Source organism: Sorex fumeus, unplaced genomic scaffold, assembly GCF_029834395.1.
Source record: "Sorex fumeus unplaced genomic scaffold, SorFum_2.1 ptg000013l, whole genome shotgun sequence".
Classification (NCBI taxonomy): domain Eukaryota; kingdom Metazoa; phylum Chordata; class Mammalia; order Eulipotyphla; family Soricidae; genus Sorex; species Sorex fumeus.
Window position 1 is genome coordinate 18,420,270 of NW_026606070.1, and position 18,415 is coordinate 18,438,684.

Sequence of the window (18,415 nt, forward strand, 5' to 3'; positions counted from 1 at the left end):
TTTGTGGACTAAAGAAAAATATATGAGTATTTTAAGCTTTTAAATGTGGTTTATAACACACAGAGAATAATAAAATTCTCCAGCATAGTTTCATATAATATAAAAACAGTGATTTTAAACACCCAACAGCAATACTTCATCTCTGCTTAAATTTATGCCATTTTTCATGTATTTCCACACAAACATAATTTCATTTACTAGTCCAGACATCTTTGTGAAATTAGTCGAATAGATATCATTAAGTACCATTTCAAAATAAGGAATATGAGGGAACAGAAACATCAGGACTTCTTAAGGCCTACAAAGCTGTCTTCTTCCAAATGAGAGCTTCAGTTCATAATAAATACGTAAATTCTGCCTTTCTTTTTTGCTCTTACAGCCTTTCCAGGTGGTAAAGATACTAGGTGGTAATGAATTTCAGAGTTGATTGGCCATTCAGTTAATGAACTTTACTAAGCTTCCTTCCTGACTAGTACAATAGAACACACATTTGTGTTAGTCCTTTGGTGAAAACAATGAATGTGAATGCATCCCTGAGGTACCAGGAAAAGGACCACAATACTTTTCTTTTAATCTGCACTCCATAATATTTTTTGAGTAACTGAATGAATAAATAAGTGTAAATATCTGCCATTGAGGTTTTGCTTATCTATTAAAACTGTTTGAATTTGAAGTCGAATATCCCACATTTAATGGAAATCATATAAAGCAATAATTTCAATAGTTTATATTTTCTATTTGCAAAATTATTCTTTATAAATAAAATTTCATAATTATAGAAATAAAAATCCTATTTGTAATAATATTGATGTGTTCATAGAAATTTTTTCAATATAAGGAAAATAAATTGCACAACTGACATTAGTGACAATGCAATTATTCAGAACACCCATGATACCAGCAAATAAAAAATATTGGTATGTTATGAATGGTTATGGTTTCTTGAAGTTAAATTTATGAAGATTAATCCAGTACTTTGAGGAGATGATAAGTCACACTACAGGTAAGCTTTAAGACAAGCAAAGCAAATGCTCAGTAATTACTAAGATGCCCTATGTCTCACCTACATGATATCTGTATATGTTCTATAGTCATGCTCACCATTCTTCTCTATTAACTTTATGCACAAAGTATAAATTATATTGTCACAGCATATTTGATTTGTGACATTGTTTTATTTCTGTTTTAAGGAACTTAAGTCACTTCTCTGTAGGTTTTGTGACCCCACTCTTTATAATTCAAAGGTAATTTTTAGTGTGCTTGCTTTGCTCTGAAAATGTGTTTTCAATTTGCCTTTAGCAATATCCATATTCCTTCATATGTAATAGAGTGGGCTAATAAAAATGTCAATGATCTCTCTGATTAAAGTTTAAAAAAAAACAAACAACTTCATCCTAGACAGTCCTTGTCTCAGAAGTCTATCATCTCTCACTTCCTATAGCTTATTATTTTTGTATTGCTTAATAAATGCAAAAATTATATTCCTCCTCTTCATTATCACTGTCTGAAGGGAAAGTTCTCAGAAAATACTTTACATACATTAGTGCCTTACATTTTAATTTTATTTTGAGTAATTATTTTAATATAACTATTAATTTACCATAGAGTTAACAATAACACTAAAATTTACTTTTGTGGATATGGAGACACAAGCTTATGATACTTAGGTCTGTATGTAGTAAACCCAGGTTCAATCCCTGGCATTCCATGTTCTCCTGGTATCACTGAGAGTGAACTTTGACTACAGACTAGATGTAGTTCCAGAGCACAGTATGGTGTGACTTCTAATGCCTTCCTCTGGAAAGTTCTCATCACAAACATATGTATAATAAGAGAGTTGTGTGTGAATAAATATGTGTAGAGATGTATATTAAATAAAAGTTTATATTGATAATTTTATATTAGAGAAGGAGAAATAGGAAGAATTATTTTATACCTGAAACTACCATGCCCTATAATTATATCTCAATTTTAAAAAGAGTAAAGCTATATCTACAGAATTAAGCTAAATAGCAAAACAAAATCTCTGTTAGTTACTAATTTTGTTAAAATTAGAAATTAAATGTAAGTGTTTTGAACAGTTGCAGTACTACAATGTAGCATAAATATTGCATTAGTGAGCCAGAGCTATAGTCCAGCGGGTAGGGTGTTTGTCTTGCATGCCGCTGACCTGGGTTCAATCTCATATGGTCCCCTGAGCATTGCCAGGAGTAACCCTTGAGCATTGCTGGGTGTGACCCAAAAAAGACAAAAAATATATATTGCATTAGGTTATTTCATTCTTCCAGTAATTTTTTGATTAGGTAATATAATTACCTCCAGTTTATAGATGAAACAGTAACTAGCCTAGCCAGGTTAATTCGTGAAACAGGCAGTCTGGAGTCAAAGTTTAACTATTAACAGTTTTGTTTTTCCTTCATTTTGATACTTTTTTAAAGAAAAATCCCTTTAATTTAAAATTCAAGAAATTTATAGTGTTTGTCACAGAGTTTATCCAAATTCAGTGAAATGACATATACATTTGTATCATTGTATCAAAGGTGGTTTATAGAATACATAGAATTTCTCTCCTTTTGCAATTTTCTACATGTAGAGATCGACATATTTAAAGATAAAATAAGGACACTTGAGATATGTATATAATATACTTCAAAACTTAGCTGATATATGAATTTAACATCAACTAATACATGAATCTACAGTTGATTGTAGTTCATTTAAAATTTTTATAATCAAATTTACATTTATTTATTTCAATATAGGTCATTTCCCATACATTATATCACTTATTTTTTATAATCCTTAGATGAGTTATCCATTATTATCCCATTTCATAGAAAAAGAAATTTGCCCCAAATTATAGATGTACTGAGCTTTTAAAGTTCAAGATAAATACACCCTTATACCCCACATTTACAGCTGTGTTTTTGAAACATCTTAGGTGATGACAAGAAATCAATCCATTGAGGATGTAACTCATACTGAGTATTATATTAGTAAAGGCTGTCACATTTATGTCAGTGTGGTCTGCTCACAGACAGTCTCAAAGATATTTGTCAAAAAATAAGTTATATTCCCCCTTATCTGTAAACTGTGTGGCTTTTCCTCTCTAATTATCAGCTTCTCATTACCGAAATGGTAATTAGGAAGGCCCGTGGCACCAAGTTGTGTAACCATTACGTGAGATAACACATGTGAACTTGACGGGAGCTAGAATGCATCATTGCTTCACATCTCCGAGTAGGCTTATTATCACAACCGTATAGGTGGCAAATGTAAAATTCATAGACTTATTTTATATATAGAAACTCAAGATCAAACGTAGAGGTTTTCAAACAACTTTTGAATCCAAAATCTTCTGACTTCTAAATGTTGATAAATATCTGTAATAGCAGGAAGCCTATAAGAGATTTGTTCAGGCAAGTGAACACTCAAAGGAAATCTTTTAATGTTTTCTCTTAGAAAAATTATTTTTCTTTACTGTTTCATTGTTACCATGCTTATAATGCTTTCTGATGGCTGGCCTGTAGGTATTCTCTAAGTAATTCTGCAACACCACATGAGTGTCCTAAAATTCAATCCTAACATTAGTCAGAGTCAGCATAGACCTCCCAAGGGATGAGGGCTAAGTCTAAATACCCCTTCCATTACTTCAATGTCAGTTGCAAGTCCAGATTTCTGCCTATCCTTCCAATCAGCATCATGTAAATCAGTGGTTTTCACAACCCCTTTCTCAGGTCAGAATGACTTACTATAGTGGTTCATAGAAATCAGGATAGCGGTGTATCCGTAGATTATTGGTTTGTTACAAAGAGTAATAGAGGATCTGAAATCAAGGTAAAGCAATGTACATGGCAAAACCCAGAAGACAACAAAATGTAATAGATTCTGTTCTTATGGAATTTGGACATACCACACTCATGGTAATAGGCGTGTACCCCAAACCAGAAACTATCTAAATATCTCAAAATAGTGAGATTTTATGATACTCCATTACATAAGCATGAGTGATTATTAAATAAATCTTTAGCTGCTATCCCCTTCCCAGAGAATAGGGTAGACATTCAACTGTTTACTGAAAATTCTAAATTTCTAACTATGACTTCCTAAATTTCTAAGTGCTTCGCATCCAGAAGCACTTCAGGAGATCCCCAAGAGTTACAACACTAACAACACTAACTTTTTACATGTAGTATGTAACACTGGAACAGAAAATTCTCCTTTACCAGGAGATTCTAAGATATCTTGTAGTTCTATGAGGAACAGACTTCAAAAGCTAAATAGAACAAAATACTTTCCTAATATGATTATCATTTAAAAATGTAAATGATATCATTTAAGACATCATTTAAGAGTTTTAGGAGCTCTGTGACTAAAAAGAGAAGAGATAAAAAACATTATTTTACAATATGTCTCATTAATTTTCTAACCTTGTTGGAAAACTCTTTATTTAAATTTTATAACAAGGGTTATTTAGTACTTAATGTTTTTAATCACACAGCACAGATTAAAACCAAAGCATTAGAGGTTGGGTCATGAGTTACATGAAGGTAGGAACCAAATCTTTTTGGTGCTTGCTTTTCCAAGCCCAGTACAATACCTAAAATGGATTAAAGACTTAAAAGTAAGAGAATGAATAGATGTACATACAGTTGACTAGTTCAAGAACAAAATAAAGAGCAAAATATGAACAAGCAATATTATAGCAGCCAGACAATTCTTGTAAATAGTTTTATAAGAAATGCTTTATATATACAAAGCTGTATGCCAGACACTGGAATACAAACATTCATTTTGGAAAAATTATTATTATACTCTGGATCTATTGTACAAACTTTAACAAATGAGCCTGTTCACTGTGACAAAGCTGTCAGCACTAACATACATGAATATAAAAACACATGAGCATGTACATGAGCACACATACATATATGTATGTATGTATACCATATATATATTACACAACAATGTTTGGTGCTATTTACCTTTTCTAGTAAACTAGAGTATTTTATAAAAATTTGGTTTTGTTGTGCAATCCCTTACTTCCTATTAATAGTACACCTGCAAAACAGTATCAACATTTATTATATCAGTCCAAGTCACAGTAAAACACCTTTTAAATTTTTTTAAATTTTTTTGCTTTTTGGGTCACACCCAGTGATGCTCAGGGATTACTACTGGCTCTTCACTCAGAAATTACTCCTGTCAGTGCTCTGGGTATCATATGGAACCCCGGAGATTGAACCAGGTCGGCCATGTAGAAGGCAAACACCTTCCCACTGTAATATCACACCGACCTCTGAAACACATCTTTTTAGTGGTAAGGTTGCAATAAAAATATTTTAGGTATTTCCCAATACCATACCTATCAAAGCTTCTTCCTGTAGAACAAATCGAAGATGACCCACAACAATCTAAATCTAACACTAACACTAAATCTAACACTACAATCTAAAAATTTAAAATAATCTAGAACTTCCAGTTTTCTCTGCTGGACTTTTCAATTTATAAGAAACCTCTCAGGTTGCAGAGATATTACAGCAAGTAGGGCCTTGCACACAGCATGTCTGGATTCCTTCCATCACCACATATATCTGTTCCCCACTTCCTGCCAGGAGTGATCCCTGAGCACTAAACCAGAAATATGCCCTAGGCATAGCCAGGTGTGGCCCAAAATTCAATAAATAAATAAAATTTTAAACAAACAAACAAACAAAAACTCCTGATGTCACCTTGAACTAATAAACTTTTTTCTTTTGTTCTGGTGAAGAGTATTTATGATTCACCAGGAAACAACATATGCCTATTTGCTTTTGGTCATTGTTTTCAAATAAACCATTTCCCCCCACCCCCCGCAAAAATAACTGACTTCTTATTTTTCTGGCAGCAACAATAATATATTTATAAACAAATGTTAATAATTCCGTATTTCTAGTCCAATATCTAAATTCAACACTATTTAAGAAAGGCTTTGCAATTATAAAAGAGCACAATAAAACTTACATTTTGCTGAAAACTGGCGGTAAGAGAGTTTAATGCTCAAAATATAACTAGAAATATTCTGTTGCCGACTTTAAGACAAGAGACACAAAAGGAACACAAATCCGAAGCAAATTTCACTTGCAAGAATCTAAATAAATTTCACTTATTAGGGATGGGTAGATGTTAGAAGAAAGGCAGGCCAGCATATTTTGGAGTAAATCCAGCCTAGCCGGCCAGACACGATCAAGTGTGAGTAACTGTGTCCTTGTCAGGAAGTGACAGGGGATGGGAGTGTCCCCTTGTGGGGATGACTTCCACGGGGAATCCCAGAATCCACCACTGCCCTTTAGTCCACGTTTCCCTCTTCCAACCTCACATTCTAAGCGAACGTTGCCAAATTGCCTAAGGTTCACCTTTGAGAACAGGGCAAATTAATTTGCCTAATTGGGTGATAAACAGTCCTATCTTTTCACAGATATTGATTTTCTGCCTCTCAATATCCGGAAGTTCACGTCAGCTCAGTCTCGTTAGCATCCTTTCATACTGATATTAAATTAAATACATTCTTGCTTGTCCCACCCTCACCTCTATCCAAGGAGAGCGCAAGTATTGTTTCTTCTTTTTTTCTTACTCTCCATTCTTAACCTCCTGACCAGGAATCAGTTTATGGGGCAGGACAATGGTGCAAATAGACCTGGAGTCCTGTTTTCAAACTTATTCTGAGAAAAACTAGAATCCCATAAAACATCAGTACATAAGGTGACTCTGAGAAGTCTACTTGGAAACTAAAATTTCTATCCAATTCAACAAATTCTTGTCAAGCATCTACTAATATCCGGTGAGTGTATTTGGCACCAAGGTTTGATCAGCGAATTGGATAATGAGAAACCAAACAAGACACTGTTTACCTTTTTAGCCAATTTGAAACCACTAAAGGCTCTAGGATTTTTTGAAATAAAGGTTCTATTTAATTTTAATCCATTTTTTGTTAACATATCAGTATTTGGGAAACTTCCTTTTCCTTCACTACCTGGGAACATTTCTCAAGAGTGGTCCTAATGCTGTATATGACCCATAGAATTTTTGAAAAAGATTTTTCATACTTTGAACTAAAAGATATGTGTGCATATATAGAGAAACTTTTATAAAGAATTTGCAGCAGCATAGAAAAAAGTTCATAGTAAGAGGCCCTTGAGATTTATAGACAATCCAAGATACGATCAAAAACTTTTCCAGTACTCATTGTCTTTCCTCTTACACTTAAGAAAATCTTGGCACCCATGATGAAAACCTCTGTGAAGAGGCAGTTAAGAGAACATTAAATTTAAGAAAACTCATAGGTGGGAATGTGCACTGGTGGAGAAATGGGTGTTTGATCATTGTATGATTATAACTCAAACATGAAAGCTTGCAACTATCTCACAGTGAGTCAATAAAATAAAATAAAAAACAACAAAAAAATAAAATTCATGACAACTTAAAGTCAGTGAATATGAAGAATATATGAAAGCTGATATATTTCAAGTTCAGAGACAGCATAGTTTGCTGTGGAATGTACTAAGTTGATTCCTTTAGGTGAAACTTTTCAGAACCAGGATATCCCTATGAAAATGTCCTGTTTAATTAACTTTTGTCACTCACGTATATATAAGTTGTTCATCTGTTTGCTCGAGCGGGCCCAGTAACGTCTCCATTGTGAGACTTGTTGCTACTGTGTTTGGCTTGTTGAATACATCACGGGTAACTTGCCAGGCTTTGCCGTGAGGGTGAGATACACTCGGTAGCTTGCTAGGCTTTCCGAGAGAAGTGGAGGAATTGAACTCGGGTCGTCAGCCACATGGGCCATGTGCAAGGCAAATGCCCTACCCACTGTGCTATCGCTCCTGCCCATAAGTTGTTATATAAGTTGTTATATAGAAGTTATCTTCTACAATTTTGTTACTAAGGAAATAAAAGTCCTAACTCTGATCTCTAGCAATTCATGTTGGGGTGTGTGTGTGTGTGTGTGTGTGTGTGTGTGTGTGTGTGTGTTTGAGGCCACACCCAGCAGACGACTCAAGGAGCTATTCCAGGCTCTGTACTTGGGGCTGCTCCTAGTGCTGCTCAGGAGAACATGTGAAGTTGAGGATCAAGCCTCAGCCTCCTGCATGTAAAAGACATACTATTGAGCTATCTCTCTAGCCTTACTCTATCTATTCTTTAACTATGTGTATATTTGAGTCTGCAAGATTGCAGAAAGTAAAGTTATGAAATTATTCAAATTATCACTATGCTTTCATTAACAACATCTTGTAAAAACCATGCCATATTACACCCTTTTAAACACTGAATAATCAAACTCAATTAAGGTGTAATGAATGTGATAAATTGCATTTCATGAAGATTAAAGGTTGTGTTACTCTGAGTAAATATCATCTGTACTTGCCTTTCCTTAAAAGAATTCAGAGTGAGAGCCAATTAGGTTATGATCGAGGATTGCTTTTAGTCCTTTTCCCATTTTAATTTTCAAGAATTCACCTTATATTTATACTCGAATAAAAAATATTTCAGAGTATCAAGGAGCCTCATATATGTGCTCAGAAACCTCTCCTGATAATGTTCAGAAAACTGGGCCTGGCAGTTTAATGCTTGAGCCTGAGACTGCTCAGATTCTACAGTTCAGGACCCTGATGGTACTTGGGGAACCCCCAGCATCTATTCTTGGGGAGCCACGTGGTACCAAGTTTTGAATTCAAGTCCTAGCAACTATTGTACTGTCTCCCCAGCCGCTATGTATATTTTTTAAGTTTTCATTTATTGAATCACCATGGGAACAGTTGCAAAGCTTATATATCTATCTTTCTAATCTCTCTCTCTCTCTCTCTCTATATATATATATTAGGTTATGATCGAGGATTGCTTTTAGTCCTTTTCCCATTTTAATTTTCAAGAATTCACCTTATATTTATACTCGAATAAAAAATATTTCAGAGTATCAAGGAGCCTCACATATGTGCTCAGAAACCACTCCTGATAATGTTCAGAAAACATCTCTCTCTCTATATATATATATATAGAGAGAGAGAGAGAACCTCTTATCTTCATGGTTCCACAGCATAGTTTGTGGTTGTGTGAGTCCATTGCATCTTGGTGATGGGGCTGTGATCTTATCATTCACTTTCCATGTACCTTTAAGGCTCAGTCATACAATGATCAAACACCCATCCCTTCACCAGTGCACATTTTCCACCTCCAAAAACTCTAGTGTACCCCCCATTCCACCCCTCCCCCTGCCTGTGTGTCTGATGATTTCCTTTTTACTCTCTCTCTTCTTTGATTACATTCAATATGTTGACAAAAGACCAACCATTATTATTGGGAATTTTCCCCCCAACAGTCAGACTTGCTGAAAAGGCATCAGTAGATAATTTGTTTTCTATTGCTGATTATGAAGAGCATATGATAGTGGTCTCACGATTTTGGAATTCTGCTATTTTAATAATTAAATCTGGAGGGATTTCTGCCAAAAGTTGCTCGGTTCCAAGATTTTTTTTTGTGTGCCTCTGAAATCATAGCCATTAAAGAGCTCAAAAAATAGCCAGAGGAGCTGTTTGTGGGCAACTCGGGGTCTCGTAGAGGTGGAAGAGAAGGGCTGGTTCCACACCCCATCCCATGAGGCCCTGTGTGTCTTGTCACTACAGCCCCTAATTTTTTTTTTTTTTTTTTTTGCTTTTTGGGTCACGCCTGGCGATGCACAGGTGTTACTCCTGGCTCTGCACTCTGCGGTGCTCAGGGGACCATATGGGATGCTGGGAATCGAACCCGGGTTGGCCTTATGCAAGGCAAACGCCCTACCCGCTGTGCTATTGCTCCAGCCCCAGCTCCTAAAATTTTTTAAACTGATTTTGTAAATAGTATAAAATTCTCTCCTCAGTGTCTTTTGCTTTATTTTCCTTACAAATTGTTCTCCACTATTATCCCTACAAAAATAGAGATGATTTTAAATCTCATACACTTTAATGAATTTATGGATTCTATTTCTGTGGTCCTCAAAGTTTTATATAGATACAGATAGATTATAACCTGTATAAAACTTTATATAAAATTGTCTATATATCTATGTATCTTTCTAGTCTCTCTCTCTCTCTCTCTCTCTCTCTCTATATATATATATATATATATATATATATAGTGAACCTCTTATCTTCATGGTTCCACAGCATAGTCTGTGGTTGTGTGAATCCATTGCATCTTGGTGATGGAGCTGTGATCTTATCATTCACTTTCCATTTACCTTCCTAAAAATAACTGTACTATGATGACGGGTGTCAAATTCATATATTTCAAAATTCATAACTTTCCTTGAGTTTGAGTCTTTTTTCTTTTGATTCTAGTTTTCAAATGACTTGGATGCTGATCATATACTGATCACATTCTTTGTGAAAATTGTCAGAGCAATTAATGATGAATAAATGAATATATGCATAAATATGCATAAATAAGTAATAAATCTAAGAAGTAAAATGCAATCAATGGAGAGGTAGGCTGGTACCTCTATATCTGTAGATATATAGTTTTGGAAATATCTGTTTGGAATGAGTGCTAGTTCTACTGAAAAGTCAAATAGTGATGCTTATACTTCAGTTTCCTCATCTCAAAAATGTGATAAATTACACCAATATCTCATTTTCTTCATTTCTGAATTGAATCCTGCAGCATTTGTCTGAGTTCCATGGTGGGCCCTGAGCCAGGCCCCACCATGGGGCTTTAGTTCGTCATTATATTCTGTTGTGTTAGTACACTGGATAACATGTTGATTTTCCACATCCAGTTATCTACATTCTTTTTGTTTTCTTTCTTTTTTTTAAATTAATGTGCTGTAGTTTACATTGTAAGATTAAATAGATCTAGTTTAATAACTCTATTTTTGTAAAAGACTCACTAAACTCAAGATGAAAGCTCCAGTGCCATCCTATCAGCCCAAAGATCCCTTTCTCTCCAACTCATTTTCCTCTCCATTGTCGTCACTGAGTTAGGTTAGTTGTGCATTTTTGCCAGTTCTTTGCTTCATTTATACTTGATCACTTGATCACTTGATCTCCCATTATTCATCGATTTACTCGAGCGGGTGCCAGTAACGTCTCCATTGATCCCTATTGCGTGCTAGCGTAGCCCAATGGCATCTGTTCGTTCTAGGAACATGCAGAGCCTCAAACCGATCATTCAGGGTATTGACGAAGAAGTCTGACCATCTTGTAGGTGGACGTCCACGCAATCTTTTGACGTCCTGTGGAATCCAGTCAATAATGGCTCTAGTCCAGCAGTTGTCTGTAAACCTCATTATATGTCCAGCCCATCTGATTTTTGATGCCTTGGCAAATGAGACAGAGTCCCTGATTCTTGAGCATTGATGGAGATCAGAACTCCGGATTCTGTCTCTCTTTTGAGTGAATCATGATATTCCAAGCATAGCTCTTTCGATTCCTTTTTGAGAGACCCGAATAGTGTTCTCATCCTGTTTTCGTAGGGCCCAGGTCTCTGAGGCATGTGTTAATGCAGGAAGAATAGTGGAATTGAAGAGATGTGCTCGTAGCTGGAGGTTCTTTGTCCTCTTAGTTATTTCTTCAATGCTCTTGAAGGCATTCCAAGCCGCTCTCTTCCTCCTGCGCAACTCAAGTGCCAGGTCATTTGTCATGTTGATTTGATTTATGATATTTGATATATGAGTGAATTGCTATTTACTTATTTACTTACTTCACCTCAAGTCCTACCAATGTTATCTCGAATGGCACAATTTTATATTTTTTCAATGGCAGAGTCAAATTCCAGTGTGCTTCTTCAGTCCTTGGTCAATAATAATTTAGTTTGAGTTACTGGAGAAATATTATAGCAGGCAGGGTGCTTAGCTTCCATGTAGCAGACCCAGGTTTAATTGTCAGCACCTGGGAATTGGTCCCTGACAGCAGAGCCAGGAGTAAGACCTGAGCATCACTGGGTATGGCCCAAAACAAAACTGTCACTGTCACTGTCATCCTGTTGTTCATTGATTAGGTTGAGCAGGAGCCAGTAATGTCTCTATTCGTCCCAGCCCTGAGACTTTTGCATCCTCTCCTTACTCGTCCTTCCAAAGCTGCTGTATTGAAGACTCTTTCAGGGTCAGGTGAATGAGGCCTGTTATTGTTACTGTTTTTGGCATATTGAATTCGCCACGGGTATCTTGTCAGGGCGGGATACCCTCTGTAGCTTACTGGGATCTTTGAGGGGGTTGGAAGAAAAACTGCATCGCTCTCTTCTGGGAGCTTTGTTTTATAGTCTCTGGATCTTGGCCTTTGATGAGATTACATGGCACGAGGTGGGGTGGGGGATGGGGGGCGGGGTGGAAGGGCAGTTTGTGGGTGTGACTGCCAAGTTACTGGAAAATGGGGGATCTGGGTGGAGGAGGCCCAGCCCCAATCTGAGCAGGCTTGGAGATCTCAGCATACCTGGGTTCCTCTACTGGTTCCTTCATGTGGGAGGCTCCTCCGAGTGTGTGGAGAGTGGCCTTGAGCAAGGCTGTGGCTGGGTTTTGGAGGTTTCTGGCTGCTGGTGTTCTGCTGGGGGTGGGGAGGGAAACTCAACCTGCCCCCCAAACAAAAACAAAACAAACAAAATTTTTCTTGATTAATTCCATGCTTTAGCTATTGTGAATAATGCTGCTCTGGATATAAGGGGACTGATATTCTTTCAAATTATCTTTTCACATCCTATGAATAAATGCTTATTGCTAGATCCTGTGCTTTTTCTCTTTTTAAAATTTCCATGCTATTTTCTACAGGGAATACACTAATTTACAATCTCATTAACACTATATCAGTATTACTTTTTTTTTCTAAATCCTCACCAATATTTTTTCAAAAAATTTTATACAGAATATTATTAAGATGTAATGGTCATCAGTATCGATGTACCTACCATAGGGGTACCAGGAGGTTGAGGACAACTATTAATAGACTTGTAGAGATAAATTGACAAAATTGACAGCAATATGAACATTGTTTGCAATCTCTACCTCCTACAGCTGTTAGCAATAAAGACTTTTTTTTTAAACCAGATACTCACACACTCAAAAACTGGTACCATATTAGGAGTTAGAGAAATAGTACAAGGGCTAAGGGACTATGGTGTTTGTCATTATGTGATCAACCCAGTGATGTGCTGGGTGCTGCACAGATAGCAAAGCAATCCAAAAATGACACCATAGGAAAGCCTTCTGCTTTGTCCAGAGGTGGCAATAAAAGACTATCAGCTTGAACTCTTTAATAAGTTAATGTCATAAAAATTCTAAAGAAAGTACTTGTTTAGGTTAAGAGAGACTTACAAGACATAACAATCAAATATACCATGGCGTCCTTGGCTGTGAGTGCCCTGGCTTGTAGAAATCATCTATAAATACAGAGAATATTTGAAGATAGATGGGTTATTAGTAGATAACAGATACTGCTAAATTTTTAGTGTCATATAGAAAATTGTTTTATTACTGAATTCATGGGTCCTTGAGCACTGCACAAAAGATTTTTACACAAAACTCCAGGAGCTCATGAAGCCATAATTTACTATGCTGCCCAAGTAAATGATTGTAGGTCCCTTTCCAATGAACAGGACTCTAGTTTTACTTGTACATGGTGTCACTTGTCATATACTTTCACTGTCCTGTCCTTTTGCTATCCAGTCACTTCAAGTGTAGTCCTGGTCCTGAACTTTTGCTCTTCTTCGTCCAGTGTATGGTTTCTCGGTCTGAGGTCTGTAGCTGTCTCGCATAACCTGTGTTCCTTCCTGGGCCTTGCTGCTTCTAATCTTTTGTTCTCCCAAGGGCCATAGCCTAGAGGATTTATGTCCCTTAGTCTTTTCCTGTCCTCCTGCCACAGACATATGAATAATAACTCTGACTTTCAGTCACCTGCCCAGACATAGAGAAGAGGTCACTGAGCAGCTGCAGTTCATGTAAGGTCAACAAGAAAATTGCCTGACTGTTAACTTCCTTTTATATCTACCTATTTTCCTTTTCAACGATTTCATTGTGTATTTTGACTGCTACTTTTCTGCAGGAGAGATTTAAAATGACTGATTTAAATTAATTAGATTTATCTGTCACCTCTCTTCTCCCCTGTTCTTCCACTGTAACATTAGGAGTGTTATGTATTTATGTTGGAACTAGTCTGTTTGCAATAATCACTTGGTAATAGGTTACGGCAACTTACTATGCATTAAAATATGGCAGCAGGGTCAGGGATATAGTTCAAGTAGTGGAGAACACACCTAGAATATGTAAAGCCTATCAACCAGGAAACCACCAGGTTAACACCATCCAGTCAAGTACTGCCAGGAGTATTCCTAATCATTTACTTTGGCAGCACAGTAAATGTCCCACTGCACTCATGCCCCCCAACCACAGTACGACTGTTTGTGACTCCTATAAAAACTAAATTAATAAAATGTGGTAGAAAAAATTGAATTTAGCAAAAAAGACCAAAATGACAATTGAGAAAATGGCATGAGTAGGGTCTTCTACTATAGTACTGTTTCTGAATTTTAACATCTGAAATTTTCCAAAATAAAGAATTAAAATAGTAAATTATAGGGCTAAGGTGATAGAACAATGGGTAGGGCACTTGCCTGACCTATGAACAATCCTGGTTATATCACCTGGCACCACATATGATCCCGTGAACCTGTCAAATATGATCACTGAGCGCAGAGTCAGGAGTGAGCCCTGAGCACAGCCAGGTGTGACTCCCCAAAATGTAAATTATATAATAGGTTTTTTTTTCTTTTTGGGTCACACCCAGTGATGCACAGGGCTTACTCCTGGCTCTGCACTCAGGAATTACTCCTGGTGGTGCTCTGGGAACCATATGGGATGCTGGGTTCAAACCCGGGTTGGCCACTTGCAAGGCAAACACCGTGCATGCTGTACTATCACTCCAACCCCTATATAATAGTTTTGAATGCATATTCTACAAAGAGTTAAATTTTCCTAATGCTTTGAAAGGAATTTAAGAAGGCATGAACTGTCATCAATCACAGGAGCTACTTCCATCAGTATCACTGAGGATTGTCGGACCACCACACAGAGGCGGAAACACCTCTAGAAATAGAAAACAGGAACAACATTATAGACTCCAAGTTGCTATTCTTTATAACATCTCCTGTGTGTCAAGATGACCTTGCCCAAAGTGAAGACAAATGTCTTCTTGTTGGGAAAGATGAACTACAGCAACTTGTACATATCCTTGAGAAACAAGTGTGTCATTAATGCAGTGATTTTTTTTTTTGTTTTGTTTACAGAGCAGTAGGATGTGGTGCTCGAAGCAGAGACTTGAAACCATGGATGCTTGCCCTTCTCGTTTTGCTAATACTAATAGTGGTGGTAGTGACTATCGGTCTTCTGGCTCACTCCTTAGATTCAGGTAGGTAGCACTGTAGCACTGCCCTCCAGTTGTTCATTGATTTGCTCAAGCACGCCCAGTAAATTCTCCATTGTGAGACTTGTTACTGTTTTTGGCATTGCCAGGCTTTGCCTTGCAGGTGAGATTCTCATTAGCTTGCCAGGCTCTCTGAGAGGAGGAATCAAATCCGGGTCGGCCGGTTGGCAGCGTGTAAGGCAAACACCCTACCCGCTGTGCTATCGCTCGAAAATCAACTTTACTTCGTTTTTCAAATAAATCTGAGATTGCATATATGTTAATTCAATTTGATTAATTTTCTTACTTTTACCTGTGAAAGTCCACTTTTTTCATCTCTTTAACTGATGCAACCATTTGATCAACAAATAACTCCTAAATGCTCACTTTTCTAGGCAATAAAGATATAGTGGTAAAAAAAGCAGATTGCCTATCTTATAACTGGATGTTGCTATTTTATTTTTTTATTTATTTTTATTTACTTTTAATTTTTATTAGTGAGACATCATGAGGTACAGTTGTAGACTTACAAATTTTTGTACTTTGGTTTCAATTATACAATGATCAAATTCCCATCCCTCCACCAGTGCCCATTTCCCACCACCACAGATCCCAGTATCCCTCCCACCTCCCATCCCCCCCCCCATCCCACCCTACCTCTGTGGCAGGGCATTCCCTTTTGTTCTCTCTCTCTTATTGGGTGTTGTGGTTTGCAAAAGAGGCAATGAGTGACAACCATGTTTGGCCTATAGTCTACTTTCAGCATGCTTCTCCCATCCTGGGAGGATCCTCCCAACACCCTTTATTTGGTGTTCCCTTCTCTATCTGAACTCCCTTTTCCCATAGCATGTGTGGTTGGCCTCCAAGCCATGGAGTAAGATTCCTGGTATTAATCTCGGCCATTCTTGGGTGTTAGTCTCCTATTTTGTTACTTTATGTTCCCCAGGTGAATGCAATCTTTCTGTGTCTGTCCTGCTCTTTCTGAGTCATTTCGCTTAACATGATACTTTCCATATAGTACCACTTGTATGTAAATTTCATGATTTCATCTTTTCTAACAGGATGTTGCGATTTTAGAATCAGGTGTCAGGTTTAAAACTTGTATAAGCCTCTAACTAGTGTGAAGCACAGAGAAAGTTACTTAATGCCTCTCTCTGCTTCACTTTCCTCATCTGTTAAATGGACATCTGGAGCGATAGCACAGCGGGTAGGGCGTTCACCTTACAAGCGGCCAACATGGCCGACCCGAGTTCGATTCCTCCGCCCCTCTCGGAGCGCCCGGCAAGCTACCGAGAGTATTCGGTATGCCAGACACAGTAACAACAAAGTCTCCAATGGAGACGTTACTGGGCCCGCTCGAGCAAATTGACGATCAACAGGAGGGCCTTTACCTTACCTTACCTTACCATGCTGACATGGGAAATCAAGTAAGCTGACACATGGAAAAGTGCTGAAAATGTTTGATGCATAGTAGATATTCAGTAAATTTTGGATACTATTATTAGTATATGACTTTAATTGCTACTTTATTGTAATGTGAAACTAAATTAGAAAGAATCTTAGAGACATATTCAAGACCATGACTTCACATTAGATGCATTATAGATGGGTCTCTGAGACTAAGATCTATTCCTAAACTTCTTAATTTCCTTTGATTTTCATCACAGGCCAAAAAATGGAGTATTATCATGGAACCTTTAAAATTTCAAATCTCCAAATTAGTCATTCTATACAAAATAACACATATCAACTGAAGGACTTACGGGAGATAAGTGAAAACTTGGTAAGTCAGATAAAGATTTTTTTAAATCATAGAATAATATATGCAGAGGAAATTTTGTTTACCACTTCCCTCAACATTTCTTAAAACTTCTTTTTCAAAACCTCACCATCAGAGTTTATCTTACAGATACCTAGGTCCCACTTCAAACCTGCTAAATCATTGTCTAACATGAAGGGTAGTTGAAGATGAAATAAGAGAATCAGGAAGTATGACAAATAGGATAAATCTAAGGACAAGTATCCTAACCATTTGGCCCCTAATATTAACCAAATGAAAAATGAAAACAAAATCAAGAGTGAGTATTTGAGAGACCACACACTTTTTAAAAAATAAGGCAAAATTTTAATATTTTAAATGTTTTATAAGTATATAGGGAAAAAGGATCATCATAATTACTCATTTTATGTCACAAATATATTATGAAAGATAAAATATTGATACCAGTTATATAATACCCAAATAAAATCAATGTACATAGAAGCAGATTACTTCTACATAACACATTCTGCAATTCTCATATAGCATATCAAATTAATGATATATATTTGAATAATGTAAGAAACCAGAATTGCATTTAAAAGATGTTTGATAATTGAGTGTGCCAGTCTTTGTTGTGTGATATGGTATCTCTTTGTTATTTTGGTTTGCATCTCCCTGATGATTAGCAATGTAGAGCGATTTTTCTTTTGGTCATTTATATTTCTTTTAGTCATTTATATTTCTTCTTTGAGTTAGTTTCTGTTTATTTCTTCTCATTATTTTTTGATAGGGATGGATCAATGGAATTGAGTCTAATATCTTGACATTGATTCTCAAATATATCATCAGGAATCTGATAAAAGAACAAGAAATATAAAGTGGAGCTAGATAGACTCTTCAACAAATGGTGCTAGGAAAATTGGGCAGCGATATGTAAAATAACGAATTCAGACTTCTTTCTAATGTCAGACACAAAAGTAGTTAGATCAAAATGGATTAAAGACCTCAATATCAGACCTGATTCCAGAAGGTACATGTAGGAAATTGTAAGCAGGACCCTCCATAACACTGAAGCTAAAGGCGTCTTCAAAGATGAAGCACCACTGACCAAGAAAATGGAAGCAAAGATAAACAAATGGGACTAAATGAAACTAAGAAGCTTCTGTACCTTAAAAGAAAAGTGACCAAGATACAAAGACAGCCCACAGACTGGGAAAAATTATATATCCAATATACATCTGATAAGGGGTTA

The 18,415-nt window shown here is 36.6% G+C and overlaps 1 protein-coding gene across 1 annotated transcript in view; it reads left to right on the forward strand.

The window, feature by feature from the left end:
- Positions 1–18,415, forward strand: part of LOC130020591 (transmembrane protease serine 11A-like) — a 67,115-nt gene that overhangs the window by 564 nt on the left and 48,136 nt on the right. Inside the window, exons 2-3 of the mRNA XM_056111182.1 lie at positions 15,259–15,407; positions 17,069–17,184. Coding sequence (XP_055967157.1) covers positions 15,259–15,407; positions 17,069–17,184 — 265 coding nt within the window. The remainder of the gene's footprint in view (positions 1–15,258; positions 15,408–17,068; positions 17,185–18,415) is intronic.